Raw genomic sequence first — 22,180 nt, 5'->3', positions numbered from 1 at the left:
GGTGCTGTTATTACATCCATTTCATGGAGGCAAGCACTGACTCCTAACACTTGTTCAAAGTCATGAAGCTAGGAATGGACAGGGAAGGTTTCAATTCAAAAGTCTAGTTCAGGGGAACTGAAATCTTTCAAGGAACTTCCAGATGAGCTTGGAAGTAGTTGGTCCTTCAGATGATATTGCAGCTTTGAACCATGCCTGGATTCCTAGCCCACAGATCTATGAGAACATATATGTTGTTTTAGAATTTAAAAGTCTAGCTCATGATACCACCTGGGAAGTTTTGCAACAGTCTGAGTGCCAGATTTGCATGCAAGCCTAAGGTTCAGAGTTTGGTCTCCAGCACCACATATGACAGAGTGATGCTCTGGTGTGTTCTCTCATTTTCTGTCTCTCTTCTTCTTCTTCTTCTTCTTCTTCTTCTTCTTCTTCTTCTTCTTCTTCTCCTTCTCCTTCTCCTTCTCCTCCTCCTCCTCCTTCTTCTTCTTCTCTTGCTTGCTTTCTTTCTCATAGATAAATATTTTTAAAGTCTAGACCATGAACTGATACTCTCAATGACTGATTCTGTCTCTTTATAGATAGGAGACACTGGGATGCCCCTATGTGAAGATGTTTCACTGAGCTTCTGTGTAGATAGTGACTTAAGAGCAAGTTCCAGGCTGTCCTTTTGCCATCCTCTGATTGTTTTCTTCAGTGGTGTCAGGCTGGGCTTGTGCCTATGTCCCACCAAAGTGAACAAAATCTTTGAAGATGGACTCAAATTCCTCTCAGGGCTTGGGGAAGGCAGTGTACCTGCTATAACGTGCACTCAGATCCCCTGGGGAGCTTGTTATAGTGCAGATTCTGATCTGGGAGGTTAGGCTGGGCCCGAGGTACTACACTTCCAATAAGTTCTAAGTGAGGGTGCTGGCTCACAGATGACAGTGTGGACTGTAAGACTGTACACATCACAAACTTAGACTGTGACCCAGACAGATCACTGTTCAAATTCCAGTTCAGTCATGTTAGTAAAGCACTGAACACTAACAAAATGTGCAAGAAGTCTTGACCTCCAAGAGATGTACTCAGGGTCACACGAATTAGAGTTACCTGGAGACATAAACAGAGCTGCTGATCCTCATTCCCAGTTCAGAGTGCTGGAACTGCAGGTAACCCACCCTCCAGCATTCCAGGTCTGGACATGTCTGTTGGGTGTGTGTATATACATAGCCTGGATGTGCCAACACGTGAATGGATGGGTCTGCAGGAGTGCACAAGTAAAGAAATGTCAGCAGGTGCACCAGTGCATTTGTGAGGGCTATTCATTTATTCATTCACTCCCTTACCAGACAGGAACTTAGTTCCTACTATGTGTCAGGTCCCTGCTACCATGAATCCAACAGTCTAGGAGATAGGCAGCTATGTCATATAGAATTGTGTGTGTCTCCATGCACTGTCTAAAACAGCCCCAAGAGCAAGGTGCAATTAGTCTCTTCATTTCATAAAGATAACCATGGTAGTGAGAGGATAAGGAACCTGGATAGAGTGGCAAAATGATGCATGATGTGTTAGCAGACATGCCTGCATGAGCATGATTTTCACATATGCCATGCTATGCATGAATGTGTACATGGACAAGCATGTGTGTGTGCATGTTCCTGAGGGCACTTTGCTGTGACATCCTCAGATACTTGAATAATAAGATTTCCTGACACTACAGCATAGCATCACAACAGACGCACACTCTTTGGAGGGTGATTTTCATAGTTTCAAATGCTAAAACTCTGTCCACAGAGAAGAACAACAAGAGTGAAGGCTGGGCCTTGCAGAGCTGAGCAGATCTGGGGAAGCCCAAACCACCTGCTTCCCTGGGGTGAGCCACTGCTAGAGCAATTTCACAGCTCATCATCCATTATGAGGCTAAAATAATTCTTCTCCTCCCAGGAAGTTAAATAAATTGCTCAGGCTGTTAAGGGCTAGTTTGTCCACATCCCAGTGGGGAAGTACTGCCCTGCTAAGCTGATTGACACCAGATACAGCAACCAAGTCTAGCTTGCTTCCCTTTCCCATCTCCTTATAGCTCTAAAACTGAGAGAGCTTAATAAGTTTTTTACCCATTAGTAAAGCACCAGACATCAAGAGAAAGTACCCAAGTCATAATTTTCACAAAACAGACAAAACAAACAGTACCCAGATGAAAAGAGAAACCCTTACTAGCACCTCTGAGACACCCCCTCTCAAAGCCCCTCATTAACCCCACCACCATTACCCCCAGGCTAACCACAAAACAGATTTCTATCACCACAGATTTGTGTTTCTTGTCTACATGCTTTATCTAAATGGAACCATGCATACTGTTCTGGTTGGGTATCCTCTTGCACCTGGTGTCTCTGAGGTTCATCCATATTAACTGCATGGAGGTATAGTTCACTCATTCTCACTGCTACATAGTGTTCCACTGTGTAAGAATGTTCCACAGTCAATTATCCAGCCTACTGCAGATGGGCACTGGGGTTGATTCTAGCTTGTACTCCCAATAAGTGCTGCTATGACTATTCTTTTATGTGTCATTTGATGAAGAGATGAATGCACTTCTGTTAAAGTTACTATCTAGGAGTAGAATAACGGGGTCAAGGCATTTGAAGTTGCAAGATGTTTTTTCCAAAGTGCTTGTACCAATTCACAAAGAACTGGATCAAGGCACCAGTGCATCTATGTGCTGGTCAACTTAGTATATTCTCTCTCTTTTTTTTTTTTTTACTTTTATTTACTTATTTATTACTGGATAGAGACAGAAAGAAATTGAGAGGGGTGGAAGAGATAGAGAGAGAAAGAGACAGCTGCAGTCCACTTGTGAACCTTCTCCCCTGAAGATGGGGATCAGGGGCTTAAACCTAGGACTATGCACACTATAATGTATACTTAACAGGTGTGCCACTGCTTGGCCCCAACTTGGTATTTTCTATCTTTGTCACTTTTGATCTTCAGTCACTTTTGTGTTGGTATTTTCTAACTTTATTTACATTACCATAGAGGGTACTTTAGAAGTTTTAAAGAGGGGCAGGTGGTGGCACACCTGGTTGAATACACACACATATTACAACATTCAAGGATCTGAGTGCAAGCCCCCACGCCCCCACATGCAGGAGGAAAGCTTTGCAAGTGGTGAAGCAGTGCTGCAGGTGTCTCTCAGTCTCTCTCCTTCTCTGTCTCCCCCTTCCCTCTCAATTTCTGGCTGTCTCTACACAATACATAAAGATAATTAAAAAGAAGTTTCTAAGTGCATCTTCTCCACTTCTCCCTGCTCTACTTCCTCTGTCAGTTACTATCTCAAGCAAGTGTCCACTAAGCTCAGCAGCAAGAGTAAAGCCAGAGCTGCTCCATGTTTACCTGACACACAGCTACAACCTGCAATTTAACCTACCTACATTGGAGCTACCCCGGTACTGTAACCAGACAAAGAAACACAGCTAGATTCCAAAGGCCTAGAACTGTTAAGGAGAACCTAACCTAACCTAACTTGAAAGTGACTAGGGAGAGAAAGAAAGATCCCACTAGCACATACATAGCAAGACTTCTGAGAGGCAGTCCTTCCCTGTCTCCATCTCCAAAGCCAAAGTTATTCACAGTTTGTCTCCTTGTCCTCTGCCAGCCTGGCTCACCCTGCCATTGAAGCTTCAGTGTCCTGTGAGCCACTCTTCCCATAGAGTTCCCTGATTGTTCAGACTTAGCCACCAGACATTCCTGAGGCCCCTGACAATGAACTTAGGTGAGGTTTCTGGGAGCGATTTCTATTCAACTGGAACACAAACTTCATCTTATTAACTCCTAACCCCAATGCTACAGAGAAACACAGAAACCTGGCACCACCAAACATTTTCTGACGTCCTTCCCTTTCCTAAAATGCAAATACTATCCCCAAACAAAAACAAAGCAAAACTTTTTCCAAGTGCTTATCATAACCAGTGCTTGCTAAATTAAATAAACCTTATAGCCACAAACTCTCCCTCTAAGACTAATCTATACCTATTTATCTAGTCTAACTAAACCAAACTACTCTACTAAACTACACTTACTTCTGGGTTTCTTGACTATCCTCCAAGGTATACATTAATGATCCTGTTTTACAGAGGTGGTACATGAAACTAAGAGAGGTTAATTAGTAACTTGGTCAAAATTACCCATTGAGAACAAGGCAAAAGTAGTAGTAGCTCATAGAGCACAGAATAGCTACCCACCCTCTTAGTAAGACAACTAGCTCCACTTTTTTCCAGGAACTAACTGGATGAAGGATGCCAGGCCTGCCAGGAGCAGCCACTTAACAGCCACTTAGGACCTTTGTTCTCTATCAGTGCATTAGGCTACAGGAAGGCCTTTATAGTGCTATAGACATGAACCAAGTGCTGTCCTGAGTACTGGCCTGGAACATGGGGTGTAAGAGAGACCCAGAATGAAGAACAGACATTATTTACTACTTTTGTTATATGAAAGAGGGAGGCATTTCCTGGTCATTTCAAAAGAAAGATGGTTCCTATATCGTTTGTTCCATGTCAACTGTTAGCATGATTTGATTTATATTAGATAACACAGCATACCAGCCTCCCCTTTACTGATGTTTATGATGCTGTATTTGACTACTGTGCCCACCACTTCCTGGTGGGGGCTGACCTTGACCAAGGTGTTTTGCCTTCCTTAAATTGAGCTATTTAGTCTATAGAATGAGTAATACAAAAGCACCTCATGCTAACTACCATTTCCCATGTACCATAACAAGAACACTGGGTAGAAGTGAATCACACTGACTTCTCACATGGCTCTGAGTTCAAGGTACTTCTTCACATTCATACAAGTTGGTTGACTTGCCCTACGTTACCCAGTCACAACTGATCCCAGTCTGTCAATCTTCTCATGTCATTACCCCTAGACCCGGTCAAACCACAGCATCTCCTTCTTATTGCCAGTGCTAGGCTGAAACCTCAACCAGCACCACTGGCTACCAAGTCATAGGCCCTCTACAGCACTGGGAAGACTCAGTCATGTGGGGAAGGTCAGTCTATGGTCTGTTATACAGAACACTTTCCCTCCTAGGAATACATACGGGGGAGGGGGAGGCAGAGGCCAGTTTCTTTGCCACATGACATAACATGGAAGGTCCCTTAGAAACACCCATTCATCCCCCATTCACAAAGATAAAAGCCAGGGTTCAGAGAAGATATATGACCCAACCAAAGGAGAGGGGCCAGAAGCAGGCTTTTGATCTTCCAGAAGCTAAGGACCATTCTAGAAAGGTCCCACGTCTGACTCCCTTCCACTTCTTGATCACAGGCTGAGTTTGCACAGTTATGAACAAATGCGTTCAGCTGGGGGTCTCCAACCCTCTCCAGAAAAGTCCCCCAGGCCCTACCAGTTCTAGGTGTTTGGGAGTAGAAGAGGTGTTTTGTTTTAAGAAAAATCTCTGTCATTACATTTCCAACCCTCTGCTATTCCCTCTCCCACCCCATCCACTTCCTGAAGCATCTTCATTGTTTCCATCCCATTTAGAGAGATTGAACTGTTTCCTGGGATTCAAGTCCTCTCATAATACTGGGAAGGAAACAACTATATACCATAAACATTCACTGCATTGTATGAAAACTATCTTTATTAGCAGAGAGGTACACTAAGCACTGACCAAACACCACCCCCAAGCCCAATAAGGACCCTAATGCTTCCATGCTCAATCCCCTCCTTTTTTTCATTAGTAACTTACAAAATTACAAAATAGCAGAGGTACAATTCCACACTGTTCCCACCACCAGAGTTCTGTGTCCCCATCCCTTCATTGGAAACTGCAGTGGTTCTCCCAAGGTCACAGATATGGGTTAACTATTATTTATATAGCTAGCTAGCTATATACTTATATATATTTGCCCATTTTTTTCTGTGGTCCTGCTTTCTTTACCATTTTAAGTCATACCTATTACTATACCTATTACTACTTTCAAATGTCTTTCCTTTTCCCCCTCTTCTCTCTCTGGATTCTGACGGACTTGGGTTTCAGTGCCCTCTGGTCATCTTCCCCTAACATTTCTCCCCCTCTGGGTGTATGAGCCAAAATTCTTTTTTGGGATGCAGACGGTAGGATTTCTGGCTTCTGTAACTGCTTCTCCACTGGCCATGGGTATTCGTGCCCAAATATTTAAGCAGCTCACAGCCAGGAATCTAAAGCACTAGAAGGAAAAAAAAAATAGCCACCGGAATGCAAAGTTAAGATTGGTGAGATTAAGTACCAGTTCCTTCTCAGCAGCTTTCTCTCAATGAAAATAAGAGAGGCCGGTCCATTTTCTGAGCACGTGTTCAGGGCTGATGTGGGAAAGCTCATTAGTTCAGTGTGACATATACTCAATCCTCTCCACACACACAGGATGGAGTTTGTCCCTCCCTCTCCCTTGCATTTCATCTTCCAGCTGCGAAGTGATATTAAATTTCATCAGATTTGAACAAAATCTATGGTCTTGAAACCGTTTCCTTTAAGGCCTCTCATATTTATTCAGAATTCATGAATCATGTTCTGATAACACAACCATAATTATTTTTAAAGTGTGATGTTTGTGGCTTTAATAGGAAATGCTTGCAAAAGGCCTTTTCTCTTTGTGCGTAATCTTTGCAGTAATCGCTGAATCGCTGCTGTTCCCTTTCCCACACCCCAGCAGGAGAAATACAATTTCATTTTAATATGAGTTGCGAGCTCTTCACCCAGGTTTTAATTAAAGCAATAAGAATCTTGTCATTTTTGCCCTTTTTGATGTACACAGATTCAGAGGCCGGAGTTAGCAGACCTAGAACCTTAGCTTTCAATGCCTGGAAGTCTCCTGTCTCTCTACACATTTACCAAGGAAGGATTTCTTCTTCTCTGTCTCTGTATGCTGCAGTTTCCTTATCTGTAAAATGGGATGGCAACAGTGTCTACTTGGCAGAGTTCATGTGAGGAGGAAATACGACTGGCCCTGGAAAACATTTTACTCCAGGGTCTGATCCCAGAGAATTGCTCAGTGAGTATCAATATTTAGTGCTGGAAAAAGTCAACAGACCATCTGCCCTCACAATTCACTTGAGAAAACCCAAGGCTCAGAGACACCAATCCAGGTGAAGGGAATTGATCTGAACCTGGAACTTGAAGCTTCAGGCTTTTCCCTTTATTCTGGGCACCATACACTGCCCCCTGCTGGAGAGACTTCACAGGCCACAAAGACAATGCCCAGGATTGCAAGTAAGACCTTGTCAGGCAATCTGTCTTCTGACCTCCCAGCTATGCCACTGACCCACTCAAGGTCTATGTATAGTGCATAAGTAAGAAAGCCAGACCAGGCATCCCTTAGGATTGGTGGTGGAAGGCTGCTTCACAAGCACAGTGATGCCTGGGACCAAGGACAACAACCTCTTCATTCCAAGTGCTGGCACGCACATTGTCTGTCGGGCCTCCTATGGTCATATGGAGCCTGCAACCAAGAGGAGGGGCACTCAAGTAAAGAGGGGGTAAGGCCAGGGGCCATGTTGAGGGCTCCTCCACACAGCCTTCAGAATTCCCTGTACTCAGATTCCCCTCTGCTCTCCCCTTACTCAGGTTGGGATCCCTGGTCCTTTATTTCAGTCTCTCTATCAAATGACAAAGAACAGTGTGTCCTTCTGGTATACCTGCCTCACTGCCTGCCAATCACTCGTCCTGAATTCATCTGCCCCCTCCGCTCCCCAACCCCCTAAACACACCTTCCTCTAGAGATCAGTTCCCACCCACTTCAGACTGTTAGGCCCTGCTTCACAACAGGTGACCTGCCCCCTAACTTTTCAGATACAGACCCCCCCTTTGCTCTCAGCCAATCCATCCACAAAATCACCTCCCTTGCTCCTCTTCCCCCACAGCTAGACAGCTCACACAGGTCCTCCTTTTAAACTGTTCACATTCTCACTTCACACTCCCTCCTCCACCCCCATAGAGACTTACACAAAGGCCCCGACACATCAAAGTTACTTTTTCTGAGGTTATAAATGACTTCCTTTCCCCCTGAAACTCCTGGACACAGAAGAACTGAACCTTCTACTCCTTCTTGTCTAAGTTTTACTTTTAAAAAAAGTTCAATTTATAGAAATGGAAATACTGTATGAACCAACAATACCATATACACTGAGTTGTTGGAGAAGTCCTGATTCATTTTCACATAGAAAAACTGAAAACCACATGAATTTTCCAACAACACAATATAAGTAATGAAGGCATGTGAAAGGGTATATGCTCCTCCTCCCAAAGCTGGATCATTCACAATAGCCAAGGTATGAGAGCAACAACAGATGACTGACCAAAGAAGATAATGGATATATTCAATGCTTTCAACATACTTCAATATATTAGTATTCCAATATATTCAGTAGAATACTATTCGGCAATTTAAAAAATGACATTGTATTGTTTGGGGCAAAACAGGCAGAACTAGAGGTGATTGTGCTAAGTGAAATAAGTAAGGTGGCGCAAGACAACTACCAGGTCGTTTCACATACAGCTGGACTATAGGCTGCTACAGCAAACGAATGCAGAGAAAATGGTAAGCAAAGTGTCTCCTGGAGTTTGTGACAACTACAGTGGTTATCAGAGAGGAGGGGGGGGGCACAGAATTTTGGTGTAGAGTGTGGTAATTTACACATATCATGTATAGATGTAGAGTTGTTCACTAAAATCTTTTATTTTTGTAAACCATTGCTAAGTCACTATTAATATTTTTTTTCAAGATTTTGAGAGAGAGAGAGAGAGAGACAGACAGACAGACAGACTGACCAGAGTGCTATTCCATCATATGTGGTGCTCGGGCTAAAACTCAGGTCCTCAGGCATGATAGAAAATGCACTCCCTGCTCAAGTCAGTTCCCCAGCCTGACACCTTGTAGAAATTTTACTTAATTTTTGGAAGTTTCAGTAAATCCCCATGACTTAAATCCCTGAAATATGAAAGATATAGTGAAGTCTCTTTTCTATCCCATCTACCTACCCTGTTCCCAACACACACACACATACACACACACACACACACACCAAGCCACTTTCATTAGTTTCCAAATACCCCTCCAGTGCTACTATAATAAAATTCATCATATAAAAACATAAATTCTTACTGCCTTTTCCCCACAAACTACAACACACTGTATTCATTGTCCTCCACATTGTATGTTCAGTAAATAATACATCTAATGACTTTCTATGCTACTTCAGTTTCCTCTTTCTTTACAGCCACACAGTACTTCATTGGATAGATGCACATAATTTATTTAACTATTCCCCTATTATGGCACATTTGGATTGTTTCCAATCTCCTGCCATTATAAACAATACAAGCATGAATAATCCAGAATATGTCATTTCTCCTGTGTGCAAAAATATCTGTGGTGCATATTTCCAAGAAGGGAACTGCTAGGTTATAGGTCAATGCATTTGTAATTTTAATAGATGTTGCAAATCTGTCCTTCATAGGGGTTACACTGACTTACTCTCCCTTTAGTGATGTATTCACATGCCTATTTTCCCACCTAGAATCCAACAGAGAATGTTACCAGGCCTTTAGATTTTTGCCACATGAGAAGTAAAAATGGAGGTTTTAGTTTGTTTCTTTTTATGAGTAATTTCCAGCATCTTTTCATAGACTGAAGATACATTTCTATCTCCTTTTCTGTATGCTACTGGCTGGCATCACTGGCCCATTTTCCTACCAGAGTTTGAATTGATTCCTTGGAACATTGCAACGAGACTGCATTGTAAGTTGAAAATACTTTTGCCTGATTTTTCATTTGTATTTTAATTTTACTTATGCTGCCAAAGTTGCTTTTCATTTAAATGTATGATCAAAATTTTGCGCTTTCTTTTAGGATACTGAGTCATAGGATGTCTTTCCCACCCTGAAGTTGTAAAGTATCTCTTAAATATGATTTTGGGGGCCTTTGTGGTTTCCTGAGTACAATGATATCTTGCACATACTTAGTGGAGTTTTACACATTTTACAGTTCCAGAGGACCCAGGTTCAAGCCCTAAGCATCATATGAGAGCACCGTACCATGCCCAGCCTTGACAGAAGCTTCATGAGCAGTGGAGTGGTGCTGTGAGATCTCTCTACTCTATCTTCCTCTATCTCTCTCCCACTGTCTCTCTTTATTTTATTCATTTACTAGATTGAGACAGAGAAATCAAGAAGGAAGGGAGAATACAGAGAGTGAGAGAGACATTTGCAGCACTGCTTCACCACTTTTGAAGTTTCTCCCCTGCAGATGGGGACCTGGGATTTGAACCCAAGTCCTTGTGCACTGTAACATGTGTGCTCTACCAGGTACACCACTGCTCACCCCTCACATCTGTCTTTTTCTATCCCCCTAACTCTCCCTGTCTCTCTCTCTTCCTCTGTTCCTCTGTCTTCATCTTTCTCTGTCTCTAAAATTAAAAAGAAAAAAGAATAATCCTCTGGGAGCAGTGGAATCATATAGGCTCAAAGTCTTAGGCCCCCCTTAAATCCCCCCCCAAAAGCAAACAAATAAAAAAAAAACTATCCTTTAGAGAGAAAATGTGTACTTAGGGAAGGAGTTATGGATCCAACATCATTTTTCCTCCCTCATTTTGGACCACTTTACCCTTGGCCTCTAGGACTCCATGTTCTCCCTTTTTGCTTCTCAAGCTGTTTCAGTCTTCTCTTCTACTCTGAGTGTTGGAGCTCAACAGTGATGTTCACGCTCTTCTCTCTCCATGTACATTTCATCCTGGGTTGAGGGCTTTGAAATTTGCTTCCAATGAGGTCCATGTTTCACAACCCTCTACCTAAGTGGACATCTCCACTTGGACACTCGTCTCAAACTTAACACACCTATCTCTTACTGCACTGAACCTACATTTCCCAGCACTTTCCCCAACTCAGAAAATACCATCATGCTGGAAAATAGGCTCATGCTAGAAGCCTGGGAGTCACTCACTCTCCACACTGTTGTTTCCTTTGTCTTCTACATTCATCATCATCAGGGCCCGTCAACATCAGTGCCCAAACACACCTCAGATGCCTCCACTTCTGGCCATCTCCTCTGCCTCTACCTCCACCTAAGACAATGCTGTCCTTCTCAGCCCATTCTCACACCCTCCTTGTCTCCCCTCTAAGAATTCACTCTTGTCTTTGAGACCTTTTAGATCTGATTGTGCCAGCCAATATCAATGTCTATCTGTCTGTCTCCCCCCACACACACCTTTTCACACACAGTCTTTCAACAATTTTTAGGCAAAGTCTAAACTCTTTAGATTTTAGAGCTATGAGGACTGGAAAGCCCTACTTAGTGACAGGAAGGCTATAAAGAGAAGGTGATATTTGCAGCACCCCCAAAAGAATAAAATGGCACTAGCTGGGTACAAGTGACCAGGGGATTTCCGTAGAGGAAACAGTGCACACAAAGGTACAGGGTTGTAAATGAGCACAAGACATGACCAGAGACTCACCTGGTGTGACAAAGTGCTACTTATGGTGGTAAAAAGAAGCTAAGTTTATCCAATATCTGTACTTTACATATCATCTTAGGTTGTGAGTCCCTGCAGCAGAACCCCAGATGGGGATGCTTATGACAAAGACTTATTGAGAAATGACTCCCGGAGAAGGGAGGAAGGCACAGGGCAGAGAAAGGAGTTAAGCAAGGACACACTTACTCTCCACCAGAACAGAGGGGCCCCATGGGGAGTTGCAAAGTTGGTTTCCCCTGAGACAAGGGGCTCAGACTTCTCAACAGTCCCCCATGCCCTGTCCCTGCTTATGGCTCCCAGATGGCAGAGTCCAGTTCTCTTGAAAATGAATCATTGTGACCAGTGAGCAGCCAACACTTGCAACAGCTGGCCAAATGGGTGCCCTGATCTAGTGAAGGGACCTCGGGGGAGGCACTACTGGATCCACAATGCACAACCCCCCTGGCTTCTACAAGGCAGGTGGGACTCTTCCCATTGATAGAAAGTTGACAAGACTTGCATAGGGCATCTAACTGGAGTGTGGAAGAGCTCGCATTTGAAGCCAGGGCAGCCGAGTCCCAATCCAATTTCTTTCCTCATCCCAGGAAGAGAGAGACTCGCCCCAGGTCATATAACTTAGGAAATATACCAATCCCTAGAACTCCTGGGCAGTGTCTGCTCTTAACAGGGGGAAGGAGTAGCTGTTCCCAGGCCCTCAACCCAGGAGGGCTAAGAGGCCAGAAGCCACAACTGAGAATTTTATTGGTAGCAAAGAAACACCAGGTTCTAAGAGGGGAAGAAGTGATCATTTATGAAAGCTTAGGTAGCAATGCAAGAATTTTGTGGACTTGCACAAACCAAACAGTGAGACAGTTATTTGCAAAAGAAATGTCAAGCCCACAAAAGCTGGTTTGAAATATTATAAAAGAGAACGTAGTTGGCTAATACATTCCCCATAGAAGTTTTGCCTCTCCTGCAGTTTCTAAATAAAGAGCATGGTGTTTCAGGAGAAGGGTGACATTAAAGTCCACAAAAATGTCTTTAACATGATGAAATTGCGTGTTCTGGAAGCAAATGTTTTCCAAAAGTGGTTTCCCAATCATGTGTAGAGTTTTTCATGTAATAAGTGCCCAATAAACATTTGGCAAATGGGTGAACTCTGTGATTAACCATATCTATAACATGTATTTTATGCCATTTAGAGTGTCTATCCTTTTGTTCTTCTATATTCTGGCAATGCTCAGTAATTAGGATGACACAATGGCTATAGGTGGTGAAGTCACACACCATGTTAGCGTGTTCTTGGGTATACTTGAATGCACAGTCACAAACAAGCAATCTGTGAAAAAGGTTGGAAGGAGAAAAAAAATCCATTGCCCTTAAGAGTTTGAGACAGGTGGGGTTCCCCCAAGCCATGCAGATCTGCAGGCCCCAGAAGAGTCTGTTACTCTTCATGAAATCATCAAAATAAACTATATACTCCACCCACATGTGGCAGTTTGCTAAGAGATGACAATACTTGGTGGAGCTCCTCTCATCACCAGGTGTAGCCTTGAACCTAGAATGTGCTGGAAACACTCATGTTCCAGTTCTAAGCTTAAGCCTCAAAAAGTTGTGCTGACAGGTGTGCGAGGGGACAGGAGATACTTGGTTGTCAGAAAAGTCATGATGAGTTCTTTGCATAGGAAAAGATAGAAAAAATATGTCATGATTTCTTTGACAACCTATTAGATCTCTGGTAGAGCTTACATTTCACAACACATGAGGTCCCTGATTTAAGGCCCGAACCACCACATGGGGACACCATTTGAAAGCGAAGCTGTCAGAGGGTGATGGAGCAATGCTATGATGTCTCCCTTCTCTTTGTTTCCCTACCTTTGCCTTTCCCCTTTAAAAAGCTTTATTTATTTATTAATGAAAGGGAGAAGAGAGAAACAGAGCATCACTCTGACACATGTGATGCCAGGGATCAAACTTAGGATCTCGCGCTTAAGAATCCAATGTTTTATCTACTGTGCCCGCCTCCTGGTCCACTGTCCCTCTGTGTCTCCCCATCCACTATCTAGAGATGGAAGGGAGGGAATGAGAGAGGGAGGAAAGAAGAGAGAGACAACAACCACTGGAAGTAGTCTATATGGAAATCAAATGTCGACCAAGTTATCCCATAAACAGTGGCAAACTCCATAAATTAAAAGGATATGACACCAGGAAAGAAAATGATAGCAAGGGGACCTAATTTTTCAGAGTTAAGGCTCAAAAATCTAAAGGACATCAAGAGCCACCTGAAGAAGTGACATTTAGTCTGAAGCAAGTTGGCAATAGCTTCAGGGTGGGAACAGAGCTCTCCACAAGCACATCGATGTCATGTGTAGAACTCAGTTTGGGCCCCAGCTGTACAGGTTCGAAGCCCAGCTGTACTACTCACTGGCTGAGCCAACAAACACCCCTAAGCCTCTGCTATCTCATATATGTAATAGGTTTAATTATGATGGTTATTACTTTTTGAGATTGTTATGAAGATGAGTCGAAGTAAGTAGTAGGATACAGGATTTCTTAAACTGCAAACATGTTGAGTGAACAGTGGAGGTTGTTGTTGCTGCCAGTAGACTGCAGGAAGGCATTTATCTGCCCCACATTATTGCTCCAAGGACTATGCTCCCATGTCTACAGTCAACCCTCTAGGTCAAGGCCTGAGCCTAGAAACGGCTCCACCATAACAATGTCTGAGAGCCAGGACTCAGTAGGCTAATAAAATACAACTGCAATACTGTGAAAGTGCTCAGATGAGGTGTTTGTGAGTAAGCTCTGGTCTTTGCACACAACTATATTCCCAAGTATGTATATGACTTGAGTGACTCTTCCAAGATGAGACTATCCAGGGCCTGGAGTCTTGCCCACCGGTGTTTTATAGGTTGGCAATGCCAGTATGAATGCAGCTCTGCAGCTACCATCAGTGCTTACCTGGTCACAACCAGAGAAGGGTCACAGCATGGTGGCCTCAGCACACACACACACACACACACACACACACACACACACACACACACACACACCTAGGATGACCGACTCCCTCACTGGCAGCATCTCCCAAGGACTGTGTTTCACTCACTTTATTCCATGTCCCCACAGAACCTGTCACTTAGTGGGGCACAATAATGTCTGTAAATGAATCGGCTTCTCTGTCCCCAGCTAGAAAGATGTGGGGCCAGTCACCCAGCCTAGACTGTCACAACCACAGTCACCCCCAGGGATAGGCTTGCCCTCAGCTCCCAGAGTCTCCTGGCAACTGTTAAATTCCTTGGTTCTCCAGCTAAGCTGTTACTGCTGTGCAGGCACCACTGTCTAAGGAAGCTTTCTCCAGAACTTAAAGAAGGTCCTCCTGCAGGGAAATCCTCCCCAGCTCCTCACCTCACTGTGAGGACCCTCCCTAGCATCTGTGTGTAGTGAGGAACTTAAAGACCTACCTATGCTTGTGTGTGTACCCCCACAGCAATGTAGGTCCCCAGAGGTGAGAGCAAGAGGCAGGCAGCACCAGGGAGCATGTGACAACTCTAGTCATCAAGCATGGGGAAGTGGCAACACATTCTGAATGCTATCAAGTTTCAGTGCTGCCCATTTTAAGTCAATAGTAACCAGGCAGGTGGTTTCCAGAAAATGCCTTAGCCCCAGTTGAACTCTCCCTTTGAAGGGAACTCAACTGATAGCCTTGATCGTTCTGAGAGAAGGTAGTAGTGAGCTGTGCCCCACTGCCCTGCACCCCTCCCACACCTACCCGAGGGGCCCAAGGTCACGCCCCACTCAGCAAGGATGGGCACCCACCTGGCTGGTTGACAGGAGCTCTGGGTTTCCGTCACTCATCCCCACGTATGCACTGTCACCATCAAACTGGAACAGAGAGAGAAGTGGCTCTGAGTAACATGTTCTCAAAAATGTTCCAGGAGGGGATGTCACAAGTCAGGGGACTGGATGTGCTGAGGGGAAAGGATGTGGAGGCAAAGGCCAGAGTCTAAGGTGCTCAACTCCCCATTTCAGCAGGGTTCCCGCTAAAATAGAAGGAACAGCCCTGGTCCTGTGACCCCTCAGAGTGTGGGGTGAGTGCCACTGATCATGTTTAGAATAAAGAGGGGGCTCGTGCTGCCCTTTCAAGATTGTCCAAAGGCTGCCCACCTTTTCAGGTACTGAGCTCCCCAGCTCTGGAAGAATGCAAGCACCTCCCTTGGCTAATATGACATCAGATTAGACATCAGGCTGTCTGCTAGGTCTGGAATTGCAGGTGCTGGAGGGAGGCTGAGGTCTCCAGGGGTGAAGTTAGCTTGCCCTAGCCATGAGACCATCGTGGCTTTGCTCCTTTAGGTTGCCCTGGCAGTTTGAGGGTGATGATGGAAACCTCATACAAATGTACTGAGAAGCAGTAAAATCTGGGTTCAGGAAGCTTTCCCCTCCATCGAGAGCAGCTGTACTAGTAGAAGAGAGGGTTCCCATCCCTTCAGATAGGCGGCTGGAAGGAGGTTCCCTGGAAGCAGAACCCGAGACAAAGGTGTAGAGGCATGTGATTTGGGGGGGGGGGGACACTCTTCAGAAATGACCTGGAAGGTGGGGAGACACATGGGGCAGGACAGTGAGAGAAGCCAGGGGCAGTATCCCTGAGGCTGGCTGGCTACAGCCCGAGGCCATGGGGCACTGTGGAGCCTGGCCATGCCATAGAGCTTATGCCAGTAGGAAGCAGAGAAGTCCATATGTGGTGGGGCTTCCCTTGAGGGACAGCAGGAGGCATGGCATGACTCCTGAGCAGGGGGGCCCTCACTCAACTCAGGCCAGCTCCCCAGAGAACTAGGCCAGCTGTGCCATTAGCAGTCAGCGCTCTCAGGAGATGAGTGGTGGCTGCTGGATTGGCTCTTTGAGGGCTCTAAGTGGGCCTCCCACTTTAGCTGAGCATTTTAATTGAACATTATTTTTTTCTACTAGGTTATATTTACATGGTTTAACACTTCCAAAGCACGTAAAGGCAGCACAGTGGAAAGTCTGGTGACCACCCCATTTAATTGATTGACCCTCTCCACAGGCAACCACAGTACCTGCCAGAGGCTTCCTTTCTATTCTTAAGTCCATATATATAGGCATTATACAGATGTTTCATTCACACAAGTGACATCAGGTCATACATACTGTTTTGCATCTTATTTTTCTCTTTAGCCACACATCTTGGGAAAGCATTTCATATCAGGACAGAATCCTGTTTTGTGCTACCTAGATAGAATTTAATAGCGTGGATGTCACATACATTTAACATTAAACTAGCTGAGCACATGAGTCACTTCTGGTCTTTTGCTATTTCAAGGTAGCTCCCATGAATAATTTTGTGCATCGTTCCTCTTGCATGAGTCTGAGTCTCTTGCAGGATTAGTCTGTGTAATCACAGACTCCAGCAGTATGAGCATTTGTAACTTTAATGGACTTAGTCAAAAAATCCCTGGTGGAGGGCATAAAAGTCATGTTGGGACCAGGCAGTGGCACACCAGGCACAGCACACAAGTTACCATGTGCAAGAATTTGGGTTCAAACCCCCATCCCTGATCTGTGGAAGGAGAAGAAGTACAGTGGTGCAGGTATTTCATAAGCAGTGGTGCAGGTATTTCCTTTTCTCTCTTCCTTTCTTGTCTCACACTTCCTTCTCAACTTCTGTTTCTTTTTTTTTTTTTTTTTTTGTAAAGAAAAGAAAGGCAGAAAGGCAAAGAGGAAGGAAGGAAGGAAAGGAGAAAGAAAGCACTACCTGGAATAGTGGGCTCAGAGCAGGCACCAGGAAATTTAAAAAAAAAACAAAAAGATAATAGAATCATGTCTACCAAAGATGTTAGTTACCTTCTTCTCTCAGAAGCTCCACACCAGTGTGGAGATCAATGTCCTGCTCCTTTGAGTCCCAAGAGCCCACAGCAACCTCCACCACTCCTGAGTCTTTTGTTCTGCTCTACCTTTTTCTTTTTTAAATATTTATTTATTTATTCCCTTTTGTTGCCCTTGTTCTTTTATTGTTGTAGTTATTATTGTTGTCAACACTGTTGGATAGGCAGAGATAAATGGAGAGAGGACGGGAAGATAGAGAGGGGGAAAGAGAGATAGACACCTGCAGACCTGTTTCACTGCCTGTGAAGCGACTCCCCTGCAGGTGGGGAAGTGGGGGGTCTCGAACTGGGATCTGTAGGCTGGTCCTTGTGGTTAACTCGCTGTGCTACCGCCCAACGCCCCACTCTTTTTCTTTTTTTACTATTTATTCATTTTACTTTTTTAATTGGATAAAGACAGAGAAAAACTGTTAGGGAAGGGGGAGGAGAGACAGAGATGGAGAAAGAGAGGGCCAGGCAGTAGCGCAGTGGGTTAAGCAAACATGGTGTGAAGTGCAAGAACCAGCCTAAGGATCCTGGTTGGAGCTCCCTGGCTCTCTACCTGAAGGGGGGTCGCTTCACAAGCAGTGAATCAGGTATGTAGGTGACTGTCTTTCTCTCCCCTTCTCTGTCTTCCCTTCCTCTCTCGATTTCTCTCTGTCCTAACAACAACAACAACAATAACAACAATGGAATGAAATGGGAAAAAAATGGCCTCCAGGAGCAGAGGATTCATAGTGCAGGCCCCGAGCCCCAGCAATAACCCTGGAGGAAAAAAAGAAAAAAAAGAGAGAGAGAAAGAGAGATGCCTGCAGCACTGCTTCACTGCTCATGAAGCTTCCTCACTGCAGGTGGGGACAGGGGGCTTGGACCCAGATCCTTGTGCATGGTAACATGGGTACTCAATCAAGTGTGTCAACACCCAGCCTTTATTAGTTTATTTTTAATATTTTATATATTTATTTGAGAAAGAAATTGAGAAAGAGAGAGAGAAAGAGACCTACAGCATTGCTTCACTGCTCATGAAGAGTCTCCCTGTAGGGAGGGAGGGACTGAGGGCTTAAATCCTGGTCTTTGTTCACGGAAACTTGTACATTCAACTAGACTGACCACCATCTAGTCCCTTTATTTATTTACTTATTTATTGATTGATTGATCATAAGAGATAGAAAGAAATAGAGAGAAAGACAGAATCAAATAGACAGACCAGAAGCACTGCTCAGCTCTAGCATATGGCAGCAGCAGGGATTGAACCTGTGGCCAGGGTACCTATCTCCTGTGCCAAGCTATCTCCCTGGCCCTCCACCTTGCCACCTTATTCTTTTATTCACAGCCCCTGGACCTTACAGCATTCTATATGTGTCATTCTACATGTATTTATTATATGTATTCATTTGCTTATAGTTGGGCTCTTCTCACTAAGATAGTCCCCTGAGGTCAGGGTTCTAAGACACCTAGAACAGCACCTAGTACAAAGTTGATATTCCATAAATGTTTATAAGTGGAGAGGTAGGTGGGTGGGTGGAGCAACAAATACACATTGATATTCTTCCTTATCCATCCAGTCTGCCCATTAAAACAGTGAGGGTGGGGGAGTTACCAAATGCTTCCCCCCACAGGGACTGGCAGTGTCTTCCTAATTGCTGGGTTAGCAAAAGAAAGACCATGCATACCTAAAATCTGAGCACTAAACACCAATGCAGGTTCCCTCCACCGTGCTGCATTCAGATCTCACACTTCCAGGCCCTGCTCAGAGACAGCCTCTCCAGGAGGTCTGCCAGCTCTTGGTTCTTCTGATTGCTCCTCATCAAGATGGTTCCCTCTCCACTTCCATCTTCAGTCCCAGAATGGGATCAACATAGAGGTTAGAAATGTGACCTGGTGCCAGGAATGGGACTATGAACTAGTCAGAATAAGGAGCTTCCTGTAAAAGTTCCTGGGTACTTTTTATTATGATATCATGGCCGTTTGTTAGTTTGGTCAAACCTAACCTTTTTTTTTTTTTTTAAACCAAACATGATTTATGGGTACATTCTAAGAAAAGGAGTCACTGGAAGTGGAAGGGGAGACTAAGTCTAACCAGACATTTGAAAGTTTTTAAAAATGTTAATGATTTAATATTTACAAAATTATGAGATAACGGGTATAATTCTGTACTATTCCTACCACCAGAGTTTTGTGTCCCCTTTCCTTCCATTGGAAACTGTAGTAGTTCTCCCAAGGTCACAGATACGGGTTGACTACTATCACTATAACTAACTATATTTATATATATTTGCCCATTTAGTCTATGGTCCTGCTTTCTCTTCCTTTTTCAGTCACACACCTACTGCTACTTCAGAATGTCCGTCCTTTTATCCTCTTCTCTCTCTCCAGGTCTTGATGGAATTGGAATTCAGTACTGTCTGATCATCTTCCCTTAACATTTCTCCCACTTTGGGGATATTTGGGGATATGGACCAAAATTCTCTTAGGGGTGCAGAAGGTGAGGTTCTGGCTTCTATAATTGCTTCTCCACTGGACATGGGCATTGGCAGTAAAACAGGTTTTAAAAGGTTGGTTGTTTTGTTTTGTTTTTGCTTCCAGGGTTATCACTGGGGCTCTGTGCTAGCACTACAAATCCACTGCTCCTGATGGACATCTTTTTTTTTTTCCATTGTTTTTTTCTTCTCTCTTTACCAGAGCACTGCTCATCTCTGTATGGTGGGGGCAGGGAATTGAACCTGGGATTTAGGAGCCTCAGGCCTGACAGTCCCTTTGCATAATCATTATGCCACCAACAGGGCTAACCCCACCCTCTTGGTTGTTGCTGCTGCTGCTGTTGCTGCTGCATAGAACAGAGAGAAATTGAGAGAGGAGAAGAAGACAGAGAGGGGGAGAGGAAAACAAATACCTGCAGACCAGCTTCACTTGTACATCCACCTCCCTGCAGGCGGGGGAGCCCGGGGCTCCAACAAAACAGGATCCTTGCGCCTGGCAAGTAGTGCGCTCAACCTAGTGCACTACTGCCCAGTTTGTTGGGTTTTTAAAAATCTTTTTTGAATAAAAAATTTTTTAAAAAATCTTTTTTGTTGTTGTTATTTATTTAACCACTCTACCATCCCTGGACTTCATTTTGTCATCTTCTGGATCTCCCTTGATCTTTATGTGGTTTCAGTTGTTGAACGACAGGCTCATGTATTCAAGGCAACTGCTGAGCCACCTTTTTGGTTCCTAGAACATTTTATTTTATTATTTTATTTTATTGTATTATTATTTTGCCTTCAGGGTTATTGCTGGGGTTCGGTGCCTGTACTACGAATCCATTGCTCCTGGAGGCCATTTTTTCCCATTTTGTTGCTCTTGTTGTTGCTGTTGTTGCCACTGATGTTGTTGGATAGGACAGAGAGAGAAATGGAGAGAGGAGGGGAGACAGAGAGAGAGAGAGAAAGACAGACACCTGCAATCCTGCTTCACTGACTGTGAATCGACTCCCCTGCAGGTGGGGAGCCGGGGGCTCAAACCAGGATCCTTAGGCCGGTCTTTGCGCTTTATGGCACGAGCGCCTTAACCCGCTGCGCTACTACCCAGGCCCCCTAGAACATTTTATAAATCAATAGCAGGGGGAGTCAGGCGGTAGTGCAGTGGGTTAAGCGCACATGGCTCAAAGTGCAAGGACCAGCATAAGGATCCTGGTATGACGCCACAGCTCCTCACCTGCAAGGAGGTCGCCTCACAAGCAGTGAAGCAGGTCTGCAGATGTCTTTCTCGTCCCCTGTCTTCCCCTCCTCTCTCCATTTCTCTCTGTCCTATCTAACAACAACATCATCAATAACAATAATAACTACAACAACAATAAAAAAACAAAGGCAACAAAAGGGGAAATAAATAAATATATAAATCAATAGCAGGAATACATACAAAAAAGAAGAGGGAAATAAGTGGCCACTGGTGGCCCACTGGTGGCCAGAACATCAATGAAAGGGCGCCGAATGGTTCGTTCCCTCTCTCCCTCTCTCTTCCCTAATGCCCAGAGCAGATACTCAACAATATTTAGTGTATGAACAAACAGAGCAGGTATGGAGCAAAAGTCTTTCCATAAAAAGACCTCACTTAGGGGCCAGGATATAGCTCAGCTGGTAGAGCATACACTTTACCATGAGTGAAGACCAGGGTTTGAGCTCTTGGCACCACATAGGAGCTGCTGCAAAGGGGAAGTTTCATGAGCAGTGGAGTAGTGTTGTGGTGTCTCTGCTTCTTTCTCCCTCCCCCTCCCTTTCTGTTGCTCTGAAATTGAAAAGAAAAAAGGAAAAAAAAATAAAGCCTCTCAGGAGCAGTGGACTAGCACAAGGTTGAAGCTCCAGAGAAATGTCAGCAGTAAACAGCATCTCATTTTATTCTCACAACAGTCCAGTGAAACAGACATTTAAAAACAAGGAAACAGGAGATTGGGCCATGGCGCACCTGGTTGAGCACACACATTACTATGCACAAAGAATGGGGCTCCAGTCCTTGCTCCTCACCTGCAGAGAAGATGCTCCACGAGTGGTGAAGCAGGGTTGCAAGTCTTTCTCTCTCTCCCTCCCTCTCTATCTCCTCCTCCTCCTCTCAATTTCTCTGTCCTATCAAATAAAACAGGGAAGGAAAAAAAAAACAGGAAACAAGAGAAAGTTAATATAACTGCTCAAGACTTCAGGGTCATCAGGGAGAGGCTGGACTTTATAAATTCCAGGCTGTTTGTTTCTGTTTGGTCTTCCTACTAGGCTGTAAGAGCCTCAGCAGCAGGGGTTCAAGGCTTTGCAGTACCCCACTATATACTTTATAATAACACGGGTGCTTTGGAATGATTGAGGAGAGAGAAG

At 44.3% G+C, this 22,180-nt stretch overlaps 1 protein-coding gene across 3 annotated transcripts in view; it reads right to left on the bottom strand.

Moving 5' to 3' along the window:
• TOX2 (TOX high mobility group box family member 2) overlaps positions 1 to 22,180 on the bottom strand; it is a 178,099-nt gene that overhangs the window by 94,850 nt on the left and 61,069 nt on the right. For 2 of the 3 annotated variants that reach the window (XM_060190362.1, XM_060190355.1), the window contains exon 2: positions 15,280 to 15,345. The exons of the other annotated variant lie outside the window; for it this stretch is intronic. In XM_060190362.1, the coding sequence (XP_060046345.1) occupies positions 15,280 to 15,345 (66 nt within the window). The remainder of the gene's footprint in view (positions 1 to 15,279; positions 15,346 to 22,180) is intronic. 3 annotated transcript variants of the gene reach the window in all.

Source organism: Erinaceus europaeus, chromosome 1 (genome assembly GCF_950295315.1).
Source record: "Erinaceus europaeus chromosome 1, mEriEur2.1, whole genome shotgun sequence".
Lineage (NCBI taxonomy): Eukaryota > Metazoa > Chordata > Mammalia > Eulipotyphla > Erinaceidae > Erinaceus > Erinaceus europaeus.
This window is presented reverse-complemented; position numbering and strand designations above follow the sequence as displayed.